General features: G+C 43.3%; 1 protein-coding gene across 1 annotated transcript; it reads left to right on the top strand.

Annotated features, from left to right (window-relative positions):
• The first annotated feature begins 677 nt into the window (after window positions 1-677).
• LOC122008161 (transcription factor HY5-like) lies at window positions 678-21,793 on the top strand. Its single transcript, XM_042563777.1, has 4 exons — window positions 678-883; window positions 1,180-1,363; window positions 1,480-1,636; window positions 21,521-21,793. Exons 1-4 carry the CDS (start codon window positions 799-801, stop codon window positions 21,584-21,586), a joined length of 492 nt encoding a protein of 163 aa, XP_042419711.1. The 5' UTR covers window positions 678-798; the 3' UTR covers window positions 21,587-21,793.
• The last annotated feature ends 17 nt before the right edge of the window (window positions 21,794-21,810 follow it).

The raw sequence follows: 21,810 nt of genomic DNA, 5'->3' as shown, positions 1-21,810 counted from the left end.
TTTTAATTAAAACTGCTCTAAATAATTATAATGAAAATGGGTTCAAATATTAGTTAAAACTACTTACATTTGATCAAAACTAATTTAACTTGATCAAAATTAATTAGATATCATTGGAATAATTTTAATAAAAAATAGCATAAGAATAGTTCACCAAAATTGCTTTAATCAAATTTGTTCGGAACATATATTTTTGGAATATGAGGTACTTTTTAAATTTTTATTCTATCAAGTAGATGAAAAAATGGTAAATTATAATTTAATTTATTTATATATTATAATAATTGAATTGTTAATTGCTGTGCCTTGTAGATCTCAGGCATGAATAGTGTGGGAGGAGATATCGGACACGAATGGGTGGCCGTGGTCCCCACGGAGGCCGAAAAAAAACTGGGCATTGTTTTTCCTGATCAAGATATTATATGTTGGCGTAGATATTTCGAATCTATTATTTTTTTGAAAAAAAGGGCAAAGGCTGGATCTAGCGGGCATGCCAACCACAAGATTCGATAGCAATCGGTCGGTGAAGAAATATCCACGCTTGCCTTCTCATCACCTTTGGATTCCCCACTCGATTTATGGCCTATCCTTCGTCCACGATCATACTCTCTCATCCGTACGATGCATCATGATCGGACAGCAGGTAGCCGACCTGATTAGCTCTTCCTTCCCGGCTTTTTCCAAGAAGATATGGTGGGGAAGGGCGACAGTGGAGTCAAAGCCAAGTTGCCGTCCTCCTTCTTCTTCTTCTGCTGCTTCTGCTTCTTCTTCTGTTGAAGGTGGTGAAGACAGAGAAGAATGCTGCAAGAGCAGGGAAACAGCTCTCTTCCTTCGAGCAGCGAGAGGTCTTCCAGCTCCGCCCCCCAGATGGAAGGCAAAGAGGGCAAGTCTTTGATTAGTTCTGGCTCTTGTTTGATTCTGGTGATTGTACTTGAAATGTTCAGTAATTTTTCCGTAAAAAGTATATTTTCGTTGGTCAAAATTCGCTTTTTTCACGTTCAATTCGATGAATGTGTTGCTGTTTTCTTCTCTAGTTCGTGAAGACTACATTTTTTTTTTTGTATGGGGAATGGGATTCCTGTTTTCTTTTCTCTGTATTATAGTTTATTGATGATTTAGGCTTTTTGTCTGTATTTTGTGGGTCTTGTTGGTGAAATCGAAGTTTTGGATCTGATATAGGAATGGAGAGTGACGAGGAGATCAGGAGAGTGCCGGATTTTGGATTCGATTTGGCCGGCCCGTCGACCTCCGGTAGAGAGGCTGCTTTGGCAGCTGGTCCGGAGCGAGCCCAGTCCACCGCTCAGTCTGGCCGGAAGCGGAGAGGGAGGAGCCCTGCCGACAAGGAGCACAAGCGGCTGAAGAGGTTAGGAGGGATTTGACTCTCCTGTCTCTCTGTCTGGATACTTCGCCAATGATTTGTTCAGTAATGAACTTATTGTCTGATTTTGGTCATTTTTTTTTTGAAAAAAAAAATCGAAGGTTGCTAAGGAACAGAGTCTCAGCTCAGCAAGCAAGGGAGAGGAAGAAGGCCTACCTGAATGATTTGGAGGTCAAGGTGAAGGATTTAGAGGCCAGGAATTCGGAACTAGAAGAGAGGATGTCTACATTGCAAAATGAAAACAACATGCTAAGACAAGTATGACTTTCTTTCTCTTGTTTACTTGGAAGATAAGTATATCTTGTTTTTCTTTGTCAAGGAAGAGTAATTGAATATTCCGAGTCTTTGCTTAAGCAATTGCTGAAGATGGCACTTAATTCTTTGAAGAAGCAGAATCGTGCTCCCCAAGAATTAGCATTTCAATTATTTCTCATTCTACAGTTCTAGGATGGATCCAACTCTAGGTCAAATACATGCTGAAATTTGAGTTGGTTTAATGGTTTCATATGTGGGTGTTGCGACATAATCTTGGAACAATTGGAGGTTGTTGCACATTCCTTTTCTCATACCCCTTCATATTTCTCAACTCAAACTGTGTTGGCCTTGTAGTTCGACATGGGGTGGCTATGGAGTGAGTGAGGGATGATGGTATTTGCTCTGAATTTTGAAATGTTTGAAACTTCTAGTGGATTTCTAGGGTTCTAATTGTTTTGAAGTAGAGTGTTTTACTTAAAATCTGGGTTCTAATAATGCTACTACATTGTTAGAACTTTATACTTTTTGTCTATGGGTGAGGTTTTTTTTTCTTGGTCCACCTTTGCTTCAATATGATCAGAGATTAAAATGAAAAACCTCTTCTCAAGTCTATGCGACTCTGCCAAAGGTTTCATATAAGTTATTAATTTTAGGAGACACAACCTACTATCATTGTCAAAAATTTTTCTCTAATGGATTTCCCTTTAGGTCTTCTCGTTGTTTCTGTTCTTCCCTAGTTATTTCTTGCCTTCTTTGCCTTAACAATACAAAACCTATGCTAGCTTTTGTTTATCTACTAGTGTGCATAGTGTGGCTTGTTAATCTCACTTTTTTTTGGTTTACGACAAGGAGATTGACCGATTTCTATGTGGTGTTCAACTACTTTTAGCAACATAAGCCATTGAGCGCTCAAGCATTTGTAGCTAAGGTTGAAATTTTCATTTTGACCCCCTCAATTCACTTTGAAGCCTCTTGTTCTGAAGTAAGGAAAGCATAAACAAGTGAGGATGCATTTGTTGGGATTAAGTTTTCCTAAACCGCATGAATTCTAGAACATGTATGAACTCACATAAAAGAAAACAAAAAACAAGGATTTAGTTATGTCGAATCTACAACAAAACATATAAACACATACGATAAGACAATGGACTTGATTGCAGTGGAAAAAAAACGTCTTTTCGTGTCGTCCACGAACCTAGGAGTCTTGCAGAGAAGAGAAGCAAGGGGCTAGTCTTCCAAAGGAGTTAGGTTGATGGCGACGTAGTCTCTTCACAAAATATCTAATCCAACGGGAACCATTCCCTATATATATATATATGACCTAATCCATTATCAGTCCATTAATGATAATGGTTCGGGTTAGCGAGTTCGTTCTATACGTATAAACCTCCACATCCAATAACTCAAACCCTCCATATTATGTAGATCACTTAACGAGTTTGGTTTCCTTAATGACACAAATCTGCATGCTTACAAATAACGTGTAAGCCCACCAAATAGAAATTAAATCTAACAATCTCCCACTTGGGCTAATTTGTATACAACACACAAGTAAACCTTAGTTGACGTCAAGAACAATGCCAAACTTTATGGGTATAGAAAATCCTTGTAAAACAATATGGTCTCTTAACTCCATTGGTATAGTACCTCAAAAGTCATAGTTACCAGAATATGAATGTAACAAACCCTAAGTAATCACAATATCAATCTCATTAATGACATAGATCAAGATGTGGATGTATAGTATAGAAATTACATGCAATATGATTTATACACATCAATTTCCAATTGGTCTAATTAATAACCCAAATGGTCCTGATCATATTTGCAAACACTTTATGCTAAACTGCAACTGCAGTAGCAAATTATTATCTAAACTTTATGATTCCAGAAGGAATATATATCATATTTACAAGCACTATATGCTGGGCAACATTAGTAAATCATAAGAACTTTATTTCAAATTGTCAAATTTTGAACTTAAGTACGTACTCCAAAATAAAACAAAACACATGTGTTTATTAACAAATGTAGAGCATTATAATAAATATAGAATCTCGCTTGATGGATACTTCTTCCATAAGAAGGACCCTATATCCACAACTATGTTGCACGGATACGGATACGAATACGACACGGATACGGTGATACGAAAAATTTTAAAAATATAAGACACGATACGGCTAGGATGCGACGATTATTAAAAAATAAAAAATATTATATATATATATATATCGTATTAAAAATTAAAAATCCTAGAATAAAAAACTATGTTGATATTAGATCAACCATAATATCCGTTGCGAGCGACGGCGGGCTGTTGCGAGCAGCGGCAGGCTTCTACGAGCAGCGCCGGGCTGCTGTTGGCTTCTGCGAGGGTTGCTGTTGAGCAGGCGACGCCGGGCTTCTGCGAGCAGCGGCGGTGACACTGGGCTTCTGTTGAAGAGAGCGCAGGCGATGCCGGGCTTCTGCGAGCAGCAGCTCGGGTTCTGCGAGTAGTGGCGAGCTGCTGCTGGGTTTTGCGAGTAGTGGCGCTGTGGAAGACTTCTGCGAGCAGCGACTGACGACGAAGACGCTGGCAAACAGTGGAGAGTGTTAGCGGCGAAAGCGCAGGAGATGGTTGCGTGAAACAGTTCTGTCGCGATGGGAAAAAAAAAGGGAGTGGGGAGAGTAAGTTAGGGTTTTTTTTCCATTTGAATAAGTAGTCCTCGTAATTTTATTATTTTTCAATTTTACCCTCAAAATTTTTATTTTTTTGCAATTGTTTCCAAATGTGTCCGGAAACGTGTCTCATCCGTGTCCTAGCCGTGTCTGACAAGTCAAACTTGTAAAAAGTCAACGACACGGTTTTTGCCGTGTCCGACACCTCCAAAAAAATATTTTTTGGAGTGTCCGTGCTACACTGATCCACAACATGCTCATGAAACACTTTAGGCACTAACCCTTGGTAGTGAATCTGCCAACATAGAATTTGTGGTAATATACTCTGTCATCACTTGACGACTCTAAACTCTTTCTTTAACCACCAGAACCGTGATGTAGATGTGCTTCAATTTTAACGAACTACGGTTGTTCTTGGCATAAAGTTAAATGACTTTATTATCACAGTTAACCCTCAAAGGCATATCAATGCTGATCCTGTCCGAATCGTCGAACCAAAGGACGCTGGGCACGTGGCGCTCTCCTAGTCGACGACGCAGGCCTCCAAAGCTCCGGCGATCCTGCACAGAAGTCGGGCCGGGAAGGGGTTCCCGGCGGCGACCCTCCGACGCTCAAGTCAGGTAAGCGGACAGAAAAAGGGTGGCTCCGAAATGCGTAGAATACGTACCTCCGGCGAAGAGGGAGAGCCTTTATATAGGGCAGCGAAGAAATGAGTGTACACTTATCGAGGTGTACACGTGTCCATGGCCCATACTCCAGTAAGGACTTGTCAGTGAGCTTACCTGACCCATACTGCTACAGTCCCAACATGTCCTCGATGGGACAGCGGAATCCCCTGTCACAAGATTTGGAGCATGGCCCACACGTGAAACATACCTGCTGTCAGAAAAAGACGTTCCTTGTCCTTTTCCCCTTTGCTCCAAATCTGGCTTCCGGGCGGACAACTTCCTCAACATCCGGCCGGACATATGCGGTGGTTTACTTGGGGAGGTCCTCCCTCACGTGCTTTATGGGGACTATTAGCAGTGTTACCTTATGGCTTTGGCCGAGCGTGAGGTCCGCTCGGCCCACTACCTTTTCCACTGAGCGCCGGAACCCTGATTTCGACAGGGCGCCTTCGACCATCAACCGAATATCGTCCGGTCGACAAGCCGATCGGACCCCACCCCTCTCCGGGCGTTCGAATCCATCAGCCGGCCGGCCATCCGGTCGGACTCGGCCCTCTCCGGACGGACAACTGCCACTGTGGCTTCCACGTGGCGTTGACTCTACAAGGCGGGGTCCCCTGTTCTTACTACCGGATCACTTGCCTCCCCTTCAAGTCTAGTCGAAGGAGGCGAATAGTCCGACTGACTGGACTAAGCATCTGGACGAGCGGCTCCTTCGTGTTGGTATCCTCCGCTCGGCCAACCATAGAGGTATCCTTCAAGTGAATCAACAATGGCATTGACTGGATCTCCTCGTGCTCCGCGCCAATCTTCGACATTAAGGTTGAGCATGCTTTCATTAAATGCTCCGAATGATTGAATGCCACGTGGAGCACTGCCATCGGCGTACGACGGCGGTGGCATGGTGTTTTGATGTGATCGAAGCGATTCGAAATGGACGGCTCGATGCATGCTTTGATTCCCGTGACCTGGATCCAACGGTGGAGGCCGCCCGGCCTTCACCCTATAAATTCTTCGTTTCCTTGTCTCCATCACTTGCCTCCGCGATTTCGACTACTGCCCCCTGCGCTTTGGAGCTCCGGCGATCCTGTTTCTGCTCTCCGGCGGCTACCATCTCACCGGTGATCTTTTCCGCCCGTCTCCTTCTCAGTGAGCCTTCTTTCTTCGTTTACTAGGTCTTCCCTACTCATTTTGCCTCTCTTTCGTTTCCATTCCTTCGATTTCTTGCTGTCCTTTTGTCTCTCCGAGATGGCGAGCTCTTCCGAACCCGCTACCAACGTTCACGGTCCATGGTATACGACCATGGAGAGTCGGTTTGATGAGGAGGACGCTCGGCGTCTTGTTCGGACGTACGGGATCCCGGACGACCATAAAATCGAGATACCCTCCCCGACCGGTCGTCCTCATGAACCGCCGCCCGGCACTATTTGCTTCTTCTGGGACCAGTTCCTGGGCAGCCTTAGGTTTCCCCCTCATCCCTTTATTTTATTAGTTTGCAACTACTTCCGTATTCCGCTCGGCCAGCTTGTGCCGAACTCCTTTAGGCTGCTGAGCGGGGTGATCATCCTCTTCAAACTGAACAATATTTCTCTGGACCCAGCAATCTTTCACTTCTTCTTCTATCCCAAACAGTCCGAGTTGTGTACTTTTATTTTTCAAACTAGAGTAGGTTTTGTTTTGTTCCAAGACATGCCGAGTTCCAACAAGCATTGGAAGGAGCACTTCTTCTATATGCGCCTTCCCGAGCGGCCTGCCTTCCGAACCCAATGGCAGACCGCCGTGTCGACTCAGCCGGAGCTCGGAAGATATAGGAGCAGCCCGGCGTTCCTCCATGCAGCCAGCCGCTTATCCGGTCAGCGGTACAAGATTGACAAGTTGCTCCTCAAGGGCGTATTGTATATCTTCGGTCTTTCTCCCGTCCGAGCTAGCCTTCCCTGCAGGATGTGTAAGCACCTTTTTCACTCTTTTTACCTTTTTATCTAACTGATTTAATTTTTTCTCCTGTAGCCGAAGTTATGTGGCGCGCGAAGGCTACTGAGAGCCTAAAACTAAGGGCTGTGGAAATTGAGGCGGCCACTAAAAAAGAGCTTGCCGGCCGAAGGAGAAGGGGGAGCGCAATCCGCTCCTGAGCTGGAGGTCACTCAGTCGGCCTCAGCGGAGGTAGAAGTAGACCCTGTCTCTTCGGCTCCGGCCGAGCTGAGTGTCCATCAGGCCGATGCCGCCACCCTAGATACTCGGCGGAAACGCCCAAGGGACTTTACCCCACGGCCCACTCAGAAGGGCAAGGCTACCGCGTCCGTGGAGGTCCTCTCCCCGGACAGAACCCCGGCGCAGGTCGGAACATCAACGGCTTTTGAAGTAGAGCCCACTGACTCTCCTCAGAGGACTCGCCGTCGCCTACGACGCTTAGGTGAGATTTCCCCTATAAGCGAGTCCTCGGGCCAGGCTACCGCAACCGAGGAAGAGTTGGCCGACCGTCCGACCCTCAAGATTACCCTCCGACTTCCCTCGGAGGAATACTTGTTGGCTGCTGACCAACCTTCGAGCCCTGTCCACGAGATAACTCTGACGGGTCCGCTAGCCAAGATCTTCGAGGATGCCCAGGTTCGGGCAGCTCTCATGACTCCGAAGCAGCTCGGGGACAATAATATGCAACAGGCGACCGGGGTAAATTCCTTATTCTCCCTTAATAATACCACTTTGTATCTTAACTCGTTATTTCTTATGCAGCGCTGGGCCGAGCAGATCGCTATTAGCCACCGGTTGGCTGAGCTAGAGGATCTCCTGGCGAAACTCCAAGCCACCGGAGGTCCTTCGGCCGAGAAGGAAAAGCAGGCTTTCGAGGCTGAGCAGAAGAAGGTCTCCGATCTGACTGCGGAGGTGGCTCGGCTCGAGGGCCAAGTCAAGAAGCGCGAAGCGGACGCCAAACGCGCTACTGCTCGGAAGAAGCAAGCGATCGCTAACCTGGACAAGATGAAAATAGATGTCCGTGCGCTGAACCCGATCCGGGATCGAGGCCCGGTGAGCGTCGGCGGGAGGCCGTTAACGCCTGGTGAGGTGGACTTAAGGCGGTCCAGATTCCTTAACCGCTTCGGGCGGTATTCAAAAATATAAGGAGGGAGGCGAGTCGCCTAGCGGCCGAGAATACCTCCGCTCGGAGCGGTTTGGCGAAAGTTCGGTGGCAACGTCTCCTCAACTTTTGTCGAGGCGGTCAAGGTCACCGTGGTGTACTTGAAGAAGGGGGCACCTTCCTGCGAGCATTCCCCTTGATCTGGCGGCTATGATTGGCGATATCCGGACGCCTTTTTAATTTTGAGGACCCGGAGTGAGGCGAATCATCTGCTCGGATTTTCGTTCTGGATGTAAAATTTTTATGCGTGCTGTTCGGCGTAATTGTGTTCCTTTGCTTGTTTTCGCTCGTTTCACATATCTCAGTTTGGTGCTTATTAGTAGAGTCGATTAAGCTCCACGTGTTTCCCACTAGGCGACCGATCGGGTTAATCAATTGACTTGTTTTCCTCGAAATCGTTTAGCGCTTGGCTATCTTGTTTGAGTGAATGCAAAGTATTGGCAAACCGATGGCGATCGGACTTAATCAATTTAGTACTTGAGCGCTCGTTATTTGGCGTCCTTAGTTCAGTCCAGTAAGTTCACGATCATGGGTTCGACTCTCGATCTTTAACGACGGGGCTCGTCGGGCGGTATTTATAGCCGCGGCTCGATCTTTAACGGCGGGCTCGTCGGAGCAGGTATTTATAGCGGTCGCGGCTTGATCTTTAACGGGGCTCGTCGGTAGCGGATATTTATAGCCGGTCGGTGCGGCTCTCGATCTTTAACGGCGGGGCTCGTCGGTGCGGATATTTATAGCCGGTCGGCTCTCGATCTTTAACGACCGGCGCGGATATTTATAGCGGTCGGCGCGGCTCTCGATCTCGTCGGCACGGCTTTTAGCGGATATTTATAGCCGGTCGGCGCGGCTCTCGATCTTTAACGACGGGGCTCGTCGGCGCGGATATTTATAGCCGGTCGGCGCGGCTCTCGATCTTTAACGACGGGGCTCGTCGGCCTTCTGCTCGGACGTTTATAGACGCCGGCTCGTCTCTCGATATTTAACGTCGGAGCTCGACGGCGCGGATATTTATAGCCGGTCGGCGCGGCTCTCGATCTTTAACGACGGGGCTCGTCGGAGCGGATATTTATAGCCGGTCGGCGCGACTCTCGATCTTTAACGACGGGGCTCGTCGGCCTTCTGCTCGGACGTTTATAGACGCCGACTCGTCTCTCGATATTTAACGTCGGAGTTCGACGGCACGGATATTTATAGCCGGTCGGCGCGACTCTCGATCTTTAACGACGGGGCTCGTCGGCCTTTTAAGGCTAACTCCTTACCAGGCCGAGCGACCTTGGCCTTCGTATCATATCCCGCGCTCGAACAATATTTATGCCCGGCCGAACAACACGGGTCATTCGCTTACGAGTTTTAAATAGATAAACCTCCCGTCCGATCGGCTCGGGGGCCTTCGTCTTCGAGCCTGTGGCTCGAATATAAACCTCCCGGCCGAACGGCTCAGGGGCCTTGCCGATTTCCTACTTCTTATTCTTATATTTCATTTGCACAACTACACGAGTAAATTACATTAGCGCACCTTTCCTTTCCTGTTATCCTGAACGGGAGCTTTGTCGGAAGAAGATCCCCATTCGATATGGGCGGGCGCATTTTCTAGAGGCATCTGGAATAAGGCTCTAGGAAAAGCCTCCAGTAGAGATAGGCTCCAGTCGGTCTGCTATTATAGGCCAACCGGCCGAGGTTGATGTTGCTTGTTGCGGCGCTCGCTCGACTTGCGCATTCTCTTTCCGTTGCTTCATGAGCTTAGCTGCTCTTGCCTTGATTAGAGCGTCGGGCTCCTTCGTGGAGAGCATTCTCGTGTGCGGTCGTCTAGCCTCGTCCATTGTTTCCGATCGGATGCAGGAGCGTTCCCACAGACGGCGCCAAATTGATCTTGTCCGAATCGTCGAACCAAAGGACGCTGGGCACGTGGCGCTCTCCTAGTCGACGACGCAGGCCTCCAAAGCTCCAGCGATCCTGCACAGAAGTCGGGCCGGGAAGGGGTTCCCGGCGGCGACCCTTCGACGCTCAAGTCAGGTAAGCGGACAGAAAAAGGGTGGCTCCGAAATGCGTAGAATGCGTACCTCCGGCGAAGAGGGAGGGCCTTTATATAGGGCAGCGAAGAAATGAGTGTACACTTATCGAGGTGTACACGTGTCCATGGCCCATACTCCAGTAAGGACTTGTCAGTGAGCTTACCTGACCCATACTGCTACAGTCCCAGCATGTCCTCGATGGGACAGCGGAATCCCCTGTCACAAGATTTGGAGCATGGCCCACACGTGAAACATACCTGCTGTCAGAAAAAGACGTTCCTTGTCCTTTTCCCCTTTGCTCCAAATCTGGCTTCCGGGCGGACAGCTTTCTCAACATCCGGCCGGACATATGCGGTGGTTTACTTGGGGAGGTCCTCCCTCACGTGCTTTATGGGGACTATTAGCAGTGTTACCTTATGGCTTTGGCCGAGCGTGAGGTCTGCTCGGCCCACTACCTTTTCCACTGAGCGCCGGAACCCTGATTTCGACAGGGCGCCTTCGACCATCAACCGAATATCGTCCGGTCGACAAGCCGATCGGACCCCACCCCTCTCCGGGCGTTCAAATCCATCAGCCGGCCGGTCATCCGGTCGGACTCGGCCCTCTCCGGACGGACAACTGCCACTGTAGCTTTCACGTGGCGTTGACTCTACAAGGCGGGGTCCCCTGTTCTTACTACCGGATCAAATGGCATTAACGATCCCCAACGCTGTGATAAAGTTTTGTAGCCAAATCCCATAATTAGATGCTTCATAACAAGCTACCAACTTTGCCTCCATAGTGGAAGTGGCTATAAGCACATGTTTAACACTTTTCCTCGATATAGCCCCTTCCGCAAGCATGAAGATGAATCCTGAAGTGGACCTCCTATTTGTAGGATCGATGCGCACGTGAGAGGGCGAGGAGGGGTGTGAATCACATGATTTTAAAAAACAATCTTTTTTGGTTTTATAAAACAAGTGCACAGCGAAATTAGAAGTAAGAACGAATATAAAAAAAATGAACACGAGCGGTTTACTTAGTTCGGAGCCTTTATTGACTCCTACTTCAAAACACACGATCCCCCGAACCGTATAGGTACAATCCACTAAAAAAACTCTTCCGGAACCGCCGAGAGAGTGAATCAAGTACAGAAATAAAAATAGAAAAGTGCACTTCCCTTTTGTAGATATAATAAGTATCCACAATAACGAAATTTGTTACCAACTCGAAGGATGAAGATCCAGACATACTAGGGAGTTGGTGTTAGTCTTTCGATAGCAGTAGGGCATAGTAGAGCAGTAGTATGATCGCAGCGTGAAGACAAAGTAGCAGACTGATTATAGAAGCTTGTATAGAAGTTGTGTTTGTTCTGCTTTCCGAATGCTTCTTTTAAAATGCGTTAAGGGTGCCTCCAACCTCCTTGAAGGCGCCTCCAATCACAAAATTGATCGCCAAAACTCCGATCGTGATAAGTTGCGCAAATTGTGGCTTCTATCTTCTCGAGGGCGCCTTTCAAGGGCTTCGAGGCACCTCCGAAGCACTCTGAGGCACCTCCAACATACTCCAGGGTGTCTCCCCACTGTGAGAATTTTGTCTTCAAAGTTCATCCACACGAAGGCACCTCTACTAGATCCAGAGCACCTCCGCGCCACTTTAAGGTGGCTCAGAGGCGCCCTTCTGAGGTGTCTCGAACATTGTTCATCCGAAGCTGCTTTTTGCGCACTAACTCTTGCAATGCATATTATTCCAAATAATAAAAAATAACCTGCAAAACAGAGTTAACACAATAAAATAAAATGATTATTAATTAGATTCTATCTTCTCGAGATCAGGATTTAATCATGGTCTCAGCTTAGACTTTCAAAATGGACTTACGCCGGACCAGCGTCTAAAGTCCCTAATTAGGACTCGTCCTCATTAGATCACTCTCCTCCAGTGACTTACCTTACCATGCAAAATCGCTTGACCCTCCTTTGACCCACTAGATCTTCCTGTCAGTTGTTAGATCCGCAAACCTAACTAGACTTCACGCTAGCTGTCAGGTCCCACGGACCAAGCCGGATTCCCGCTAGATATCGGGTCACTCCTCGACCTATCTGTACTTCCTACCAACTATTAAGTACAACAGACCTAGCTGGATTTCAGTCTGGTGTCATGTCCTCCAGACCCGTCAAGTCCTGCACACTTGGTAACAAGGTTAGATAATACAACATCTAACTTTAATGCATTTATCATTTATCAAAACCTAAGTTCGATTATTGGTGCTTACTGCACTAACACTATTGTCCAAGCATCCAACAAAGTCAGAGTCTAAATATCCAATCACTTCTAGGTGAGAGGTACGTGAGCATGTATCCTTTTGTTTTTTTTTTTCAAATACCACATCAGTCTTTTCACTGCTTTCTAGCTACCTAACACCTCCACTATGTACACAATGTCTGGATGCATATAAACCTGTGCATACTTAAGATTTCACAAAAGGGAATTTTTGTATCTTCTTTATTTCAAGTTCAAGTTGTGGACATTGATGCAAACTGAATTTGCCACATTTGAACATTGGTGTGTCTCCAGGTGGACAATTTTGCATGTCATACTGTATGAGCATCTTTTCATTGTAGGACTTTTGTGAAAGTCTAAGAATACTTCTTAAACAATCACAACACCTAAGACAAAGGATGTTTCACCAAGATCTTTTATTTTAAAATTATCTGATAGAAATGACTTAATTTCTTGCGGTAAACCTTAATTATTGCTTGCCAACAATATGTCATCCACATACAGGACAAGTATAATGAACTTACTCCCACTAAACTTGACATATATGCATTGATCTACAGGATTCTCCTTAAAACCAAATGAAGTAACCACTTGATTAAATTTTTAGTACCATTGACGGGACGCCTATTTCAAACTATAAATGAACTTCTTTAATCTGCATACTAGGTGCTTTGAGTCCTCATACTCAAAGTTCTTCAGTTACATCATATGTATATAGACTCCTTAATGTCACCATTGAAGAATGTAGTCTTAATGTTCATTTGGTACAGCTCTAAATCAAAATGAACTACAAGTGTCATGATTATCCTAAGAGAGTCTTTCATCAACACAAGTGAGAAAGTAATCAATGTACTCATTTTGAGTGAATCCCTTGGCAATAAGGCGAGCCTTATACTTCTCGACATTACCCTTTGAATCCCGTTTGGTTTTAAATATTCATTTGCAACTAATGGGTTTCGTACCTTCAGGCAATTTGACAAGTTTTCAAATGTCATTGTCTGCCATAGACTTCAATTCATCCTTCATGGCTTCGATTCACCTCTCGGGATTAGGGTATTGTTTGATTTCTTGGAAAGATGTAGGATCACTTTCCAATCCTATGTTAAAATCTTGCTTTTGGAGATAAACATAATCACGGGTACTCATAGATCTTCGTTCCCTTGTGGATTACCTTACATGAACTTGTTGTTGAGGTGGTTGAGTTACTTGCTCATCAATATGAGGCAATAACTCTACCTAATTGCATTACAAATAATACATGTATATCTTGATTCACTACTGTTGGTGCAAGTTGCACTAATAACCAGGTTTTGATGTATGACAAATAGGCTAAAGTTAGATATATTGTTATCTAATTTTTTTACTGAGTGTGCAGGAATAGATGAGTCTAGAGGACTTGACACCAGACTGAAGTCCAAATGTGCGATTCTGGCAGGAAGTTCAACTGGGTCTACGGGACCTGACAGTTGGCTGAAGTCGAATCGGGATGTTTAATTCCAGACGATTGGCTGAAGCCCGGATGTGTGATTTTGGTAGGAAGACCTGGTGGGTCAAGAGACTATAAATGGTAAGTGAGGTAAGTGTGGAGAGAGATCAGTGAAGACGAGTCCCGGTGGGAGTATAGGCGCGGTTCAGCTTAGATCCATTTGGGAAGTCTAAGCTGAGACCATGACTAGATCTTAGTCATGGGAAGATAGGTTCTAAGTCATAAATTGATCATGTTTTTAATGTGCTTACTCTGTTTTACAATGTAATTTTTGTTGCTTGGCCTAATATGTGTTGCAAGGAATCAAAGTTGTAAAATGGATGAAAAAGAGGCTCCAAGCGCCCGACCTTGGTGCGGCAGGAGGCGACTAATTGAGGCGGTGATCGCTGTTTAGCGGACACACATCACGGTCTAGGCGCCCGAACAGGTCCGGGCACCCTAAGGTGGATAAAGTTTGCAAGATAGACTTTCGACGAGGTACAACCACGTCAGCACACTCCAGACGCCCGGGCATGGATCCAGGCACCCGGATGGGGCTATAAAAGGAGGGTTCGACTAGCAGCTTTGACATCTCAATTCAAATGACTTTCGTTTTTGTGCGTTGCTCCGAGAAGGCTCCTATGACACTGAAAAGCTATTTCGACAACTGATACTCAAGCTTTTACTCTACTTGTTGTCGGTAACATTTTTGTTTATCGACATTGTACTTAAATTTATATAATCCTTTCGATATTATAGTGATTGTCCAACGAAAACATTCAACGAGAGCGGGTCTAGGAGTTGTCGAAGGCTCCAAACCAAGTAAAAAATTACTTATGTTAGCGCTTGCCCTTTTTCCTCTCTTTTCTGATGTGTTTGCTTTTATTCTTGATTTCCGAAAAAGCGAAGAACGCTATCCCCCCCCAGCGTCTTTACAATCCTACAACTACTCTCGCAGGATGTGAAATATATATAATATGAGATATGAATGTCATACCAACACTTGTAGTAACCATAGGAGGATCACCAATTATTTCTTCAAAAGATATGTCCTTAATCTTAGTAATCCCACTTCTCAATAAATTTGACATTTCTTGTCTCGAAAAAGGACCTATTTGAGGGGTCATAAAATTTATATTCCCTAGACTTATCAGGATATCTCACAAAATGACACCTCATTGTTCTTGTATACAGTTTCTTTTCGTTAGGCTTATAAAGCTTAGCCTCATCTAGACAACCCCAGACGTGTAAATGTCTAATGCTGGGCTTCCTACCCATTCACATCTCATGTGAGGTTTCAGCCACTGTTGGGTACTCTATTAAGTAGGTAAACTGCAGTTTTGAGTGTCTCACCCACAAAGATTCCGATGAGAAGTGAAAGTCATCATACTTCTCACAATATCTTTTAGGGTACTCTTTTGACACTCAATTACTTGGAGTATTAGGCATGGTATATTGAGAGATGATCTCATACTCTTTTAGGTTGTTCACAAATGGTCTTGAACATTGTTCACTTGATCTGTCATAGCGACCATAGTATTCTCCATCACGATCAGATCTAACTACCTTTATTTTTCACCTTCGGCTTTGAAAATCTTAAACATGTCCAAGGATTGTGATTTCTCATGAACAAGGTATAAATAGTCGTATCATGAGTAGTCATCCGTGAAACTAATGAAATAACTGTGTCTGTTCCAAGATGTCTTAGGAAACGATCCACAAATGCTCGTATGTATCAGTTCCAAGATGTAATTACATTGGTTTAAACTCTTATTCCTCTTGTAGTCGTTTTTCCTTTAACACACTCTATGCAGGTGTCAAAGTCTGACATGTTAAGGGATTCAAGAATTCCATGTGTCATTAACCTTTCTAAGCGTTATTTAGATATATGTTCTAAATGTCTATGCCACAACATGGAAGAATTCTCGTCGGTCAAATTGCATTTTGTACCTATGCTATGCATAATTTCATTGTCTTTAGTTTGAGTTAAGATGCTTAATTTATACAGTTTATTAATCAAGGAATCATTGTCAACCAACACTGAATTTAGAAAATATTAAAAAATTCATTTTCAAATGAACAAGAATAACCAGACTTGTTCAAACAAGAAACATAAATTAAGTTTTGTCTACAAGTCTAAAAATACCTATTGACTCTACTTTAGCTTTTCTTTCATATCCTGAATAAATGTATATGTTGGTGTTAGGTACACAACATTTAATCTAGAGTTTTAATTATGACTAAGGTTAAAGTTAGGTTAGTTGTGATCTAACTTGTTGTGTCAAGTTTGCAGGTGTAGGATACTTGACAAATGACAAAGTCCTAGTAAGTGAACTTGGCAATTGGAAAAGTCCTAGTGAGTGAAGCTAGGTTGTGACAAAGTCCTAGTGAATGAAGTTAGGTAACTAAAGTCTTGGTTGGAACTAAGCAGACAAATTCCTAATTAGAGGTTAGCTGAATCAAGTCTAAGTGATTAAGGCACAAATTTTTAGCTGGAGGTCAGGTGACTCAAGTCCAAGTGATTCCTAATTAGGTGCTATGTGAATCAAGTCTAAGTGGATGGAATCAGCTGGGAGTTAATTGTCTGGTAAAAAGTCCAAATGTGTGGAATCAGTTGGGAGTTGATTACTTGGCAAGTCCAAGTGTGTGGAATGAAGTTGAGTGTTTGGTAAAACCACACTAGACAGGTCAAATCTAGTCAAGTAAGTGCGAGTAACTTCACATTTTATATCATACTCATTACGTGTAACAACTGCAAGGAAGCATGTTCGACGATTCCAGGCAACTAGATGAAATTCGGGGGCGAATAGCTGGTGCTAACTCTTGACGAACTGATTTCGAAGGGTCTAAGCGACCGTAGTTCGGTCGGGGTGACCGGAGCGTACGAGGGATTAGAGTATCTTCTAGGCGATCGGGAGAGTGTTATCAACAATCCGATCAAGGCAGACAAGATGAAGTTTAATCCCTGCCAAAGCGACTAGAGGGTGTACAGGTGATCAGAGAGTTTCGTTAACATTATCTAACAAATATAAGTTGTTGCCACGTCAACACCTCTACAGGTGAGGAAGGCTCTAGGCGACCTGAGGAGTCCTATATAAAGAGTTTCGAGACGGAGCTTAAAGATCACTCATCTACATAGAATTCACTCTTGTTCTCGTGCTCTAAGTGTTCCTTCGCCTTCTGTGCTGCGACACGCTTAGACACACACTTCATTTCTAATCGGCAACACTTTGAGTAACATTTTTATTTATTTGTGTTGCCTTAATCTATATTCTTTTTAAGGTTTCTCCACCTAGGAGAAATTAGAAATAAGAATCACATTTTATATCTGCTGTGTGTCTATGCATCTAGTTTGATTGATCAACTTGCATGATTAACTGTTAACTAAATCTATTGCATGCTTTTATTATCTTTATTTTGTTTGATTGAATTAGTCTAAGTTTAATTTATTTCTGCTGTGCTTACTTTGATTGATTCAATTGTTTTAATTGCTATATGTTTTTTCAATCCGTAACGCTATTCACCCCCTTCTAGCGTCGATTTTAATCCTACAGTATCTTTCACATCAAGAGTGATACTTATGTGAGTAGTTACACTAGTATCTATCCACTAAGTGTCAATAGACAATCGCTAAGTTAACTTCTGAACTGATAAAGTTAAGAAGTTTACCTTTCTTAACACGTTAGTTAGTGTATTTGAGGCAATCCTTCTTCATGTGACCCTTCTTCTTGTAAAAGAAACAATGAGATTCCTTATCTCGCTTCTTTTGCTCTTTGTGCCCATGAACCCTAGAATCTGGAGTTTGTTTATCTTTGGTCTTGTTATTGGTCGTCTTTCTTTTGTTGCTTGAATTCTAATTAGTGGATGTTAGGTGAGCACTTTTAGATATCTCACGTCTCAGTCTGCCATCTTCTTTTACACATTGAACAATAAGCTCATTTAATGTCTATTTTTTCCTTTTTAGTATTATAAGAAATATTAAAAAGAGTGAACCGTGTTGGTAGAGACATCAAGATAAAATGTACTAACATACTCTCAGACATTTCGAGTTTTAGTGTTTTTAGACTTATGGCGATATTATTGTTAGGATTGAAGGAATTTAGATATTTCTACAATGATTTGTAAGTACCCCGTGATAGTTTTGATGTGATCAACCGAATTAAGTTAGGTCTTGTGTATTTGATGTCTTGTGTCTGAGTGTGTTGGGACTTAGGAATATAAGAAGTCTAGTGGATGACGCAACGAACGAGAAGAGGATGATATGGGAAGCGAGTTGACGGACTCAATGCATTCGAGAGACAAAGAGTTGCAGAAGAGTACATCAGTGGAGCAAGAAGGATGCGAAGCCAAGGAGGAAGCATGCTCAAGGAAAAGGCCAGAGTTGGGTTCGGGTGAGCTCAACTCTAGACGGCTAGAGCATCATCCAAGTGAGCGCGAGGAAAAGAATGGTCGATGCTGAGAATGACTATTTAGATGAACAGTATTCAAGGCGTTTTAGATTGAATTGGAGGTGCCTCATATGCCCAGAAAAGCAGCTGCCGCAGAAGAGACCCGAGGCGCCTCCAAACAATCGAGACGCCTCTAATGAGCTTCGAGCCGTTGTGATGCGGATAAGAGTGGGAAACCAACTTAGACTAACTGAGGCGCCTCCGATGAATCGAGGCGCCTTGGATGCCGCCATATCACAAAATGAACATTGCGTGGAGGTAAAGTTTATCCTGTTGGAGACGCCCTGGATGTATAGAGGCACCTCCAATGCCACATCAGCCAATTGCCACTTGTGACCAGAACGCTATAAATAACATCCTAGAGCTAGGAGTTCAAAAAAAAAACCTTGTACTTTTTATGTACTTTATTTTTGAACTTTTAACTGCTGTAAGGGGCTTCTCTACTTCCGACATTGTCGAAGGAGTTCATTAGTGTTTCTATTTGCTTTGGATTAGCAACTACCTAGATTGTAACCAAATGACCCTCTACCTCTTATTTTATGCTTTTATTATTTGTTTTGAATGAATTAAGTGTGTCCTTGTTAAATAAGTAGCAAGAGAAGTTTTTAACTTGATTGCAGGCTATTCATCCCTTCTAGCTGGTCCGCTCGATTCAACATGATATTATCCGCTTTTGGCTTAAGTTCTCATGTTTTATTTTTGGACTTTACCCCCAAAAGCCTCATACTAATGGAGATATTTTTCCTTATAAGTCCATGATATTTCTCATATGTTTTCAATATGGGGACTTCGTTTGCAACCATGACCCCAACACTTAGACATCTCCATAATGTACTCTTATGTTTCCTTTGTCATTGTATCGTATGGATACCAACTTCTAACGAAGTGTGGTAGTCTTGACCTTTTCGTTTGATAATTGGTTAAAGAAACTCGTAGCAATCTCCCCTTCAGTTATTGAACCCTTAATTGGTGCCGAAATTGAAAACCTCATGATACTTAGACTCATGTAGTTGGATCGCTCCCCACTTTTCAAATTCAATGCTTTGTTCTACAGTGCTAGCACTAGTCAAGGGTGCATGACGATCGTTTTTCAATACATAGTCTAAGTTCATGCAGTCCAAGATTATGATTATGTACTCTTTCCATTTCGTAAAATTTGCCCAGTTAGTATGAGGATGTTAATATTGATCGTTACTAAATTAGAAAAGAAAATTACCATAAACTTACGATTAATGCCAAGAACATTGAGAGAGATATTTTAAGAAATTATTCAATAAAAGAAAACATGCATATGGATGGACTCTTCATGAGATACCAAATACAATATTACATTTTAATTTTGGGACTAAGATGCAATTTGTTAGCGATACTCTCTATTATAGCTTAAACATTAGTTGGCCACATAATGTACCTTCTTTTGGGTTGACAAATTATGTGCATAATTGACACTTTATATGAGTTATTTTAGTCCATAGCTCACAATAACCTTAATCAGCCACATAATATGCCTTCCTTTGGTCGACAAATTAAGTACATGATTTGAACAAGAAACTTTGTTCCTTAGTTGTGTTCCACCTTTAAACATATATTTGGCCTAAAAGTAATTTTCCTTTGAGTTAATTACTTTTAGTATTGATATATATCTACCGACACAAATGCACTAAACTTACCTAAGTGTCTTCTTTGGGTCAACACAATAGTTCAATTTAGTAGCACATGTGTTTATAGACTCAAGAAAACCCTAGGAAACTTAATTGAACAGAAGTAAGTTGCTCCACTAGTGATTCCCAAGTGATCGTGAGTGGAAACCCAGATGGTGGAGCAACAGTGCAACTTACAACTCCTAACACAGCTTGGGAAGCACCGTCGCGTTGGCGTGTATAGGCCTAACACGACTCGGTCGTGCTTGTGTCGGCGCGTACAATGCTTGACACGGCCCGTCCGTGTGATTTGACACTGTTCAGCAACCCATGGCTGAAAATGGGCTAGCCGTGTTGGGTGACACAATTGTGGCACATCGTGGGTTTTCGCCCAGCACGCGACACGGCCTGGTCGTGTTGGCCACCACGGTTGTGGCGTGTCACAGTGAAACCCTAAAACCTTCTGTTCGCCGATCAAATCCGATATTTTTCATGAAAAGGCGGCAGTTACCGTTGTTCTTCACGAAAATCGCTACCGTCGGCACATGTTTTACATGTTGATTTTCCTAAAAATTGCAGTGGTTTTAGGACCGCCTCGTTCTTCGCAATTTGGGGTTGTGAAGGACTTAAATCCTAGGTTTTCTAGACTAGGGGTTTCGACTAACAAACACCATTTTATACTAGTAAAACTTGGTCTAGCATAAAATAATAAAATTGACGAAGATTCTAACTTTATCGTTATAGAAAACGATAAAACAGTCGTGACTCTGATACTACTTGTTGGGATTAAGTTTTCCTAAACCGCATGAATTCTAGAACATATATGAACTCACATAAAAGAAAACAAAACAACAAGGATATAATTACGTGGAATCTATAGTAAAGCATATAAACACATAAGATAAGATGATGAACCTGATTGCAGCAGAAAAGTTATCTTTTTGTGCATCCACGAACCTGGGAGTACTGTAGATAAGAGAAGCAAGGGCTGGTCATTTGAAGGAGTTAGGTTGACGTCGTCATAGTCTCTTCACGAATGGGGGAGTCGAGATCTGTTAGAATATCTAATTCAACAGGAATCATGCCCTATATTTATGACCTAATCGATTATTAGACCATTAATGATAATGCTTCGGACTAGCGGGTTCTACATATATAAACCTCCGTATCCAATAATTCAAACCCTTCATATTATTTAAATCACTTAACATACATATAACGTGGAAGCCCACCAAATAGTGATTAAATCGAACAACATTGAGTCTCACATCAACTCATTTCTCAAACAAGCAGCATCACCTCTCTCTCCTCAACTCACTTGTTCTATGCAAAATAAGCCTCTTCGATTGAGGATGCCTCGACAATGAGGTTTATTGGTGATTTCAATTGGAATGCGACAGCTGCAAATTTTCCAATTCATTGTTAGAGACTTTACACACACTTTCCAATTTACTGTCTAATAGTTTTTCTCGAACTTAGAAACTCCATAAGCTCTTCGTTTTTCTATCAGCTGCTTTTAGTTGATTGTAGACTTCATAAATTGAACAGCTGGTCAAGCCTGTTATAGTGACAACCTCTCTGAAACTTCTGTATTTCTGCTGCAGATACTGAAAAATACTACAGTTGGTAGGAGAGGCTCTGGAAGTAGCGTCTCTGGCGAAGGCATGTAGAATGTAGTAGGACCTCTCCCTCGCAAAGGACATTAATGATTGAGAAACTTGCCCAGATTGGATTATCCTTGTATTTCTGTTTACTGATTAGGTATGTCTTCTCGATGATCCTTCTTCTTCCGAGTAGTGGTTCATCTTGTGTTTTTGTAAGCTGAAAAACTGTTTTTGTGATCGAGATATAGTTGCATCAAAAAAAAGTTTGAAACATGCTCTCTGATTCACGC

This window comes from Zingiber officinale, chromosome 8A, assembly GCF_018446385.1.
Source record: "Zingiber officinale cultivar Zhangliang chromosome 8A, Zo_v1.1, whole genome shotgun sequence".
NCBI classification, from domain to species: Eukaryota; Viridiplantae; Streptophyta; class Magnoliopsida; order Zingiberales; family Zingiberaceae; genus Zingiber; species Zingiber officinale.
The sequence above is the reverse complement of the archived record's forward strand: the minus strand, read 5'-3'. Positions and strand labels throughout refer to the sequence as shown.

What these genes read in the sequence shown, in the direction of transcription:
- LOC122008161 (XM_042563777.1), top strand. Translation starts at nt 799, where the DNA reads ATGCTGCAAGAGCAGGGAAACAGCTCTCTTCCTTCGAGCAGCGAGAGG. An exon ending in GAGCACAAGCGGCTGAAGAG is followed by an intron (nt 1,364 to 1,479) that starts GTTAGGAGGGAT and finishes AAAAAATCGAAG; the next exon opens with GTTGCTAAGGAACAGAGTCT. An exon ending in AAAACAACATGCTAAGACAA is followed by an intron (nt 1,637 to 21,520) that starts GTATGACTTTCT and finishes TTTCTGCTGCAG; the next exon opens with ATACTGAAAAATACTACAGT.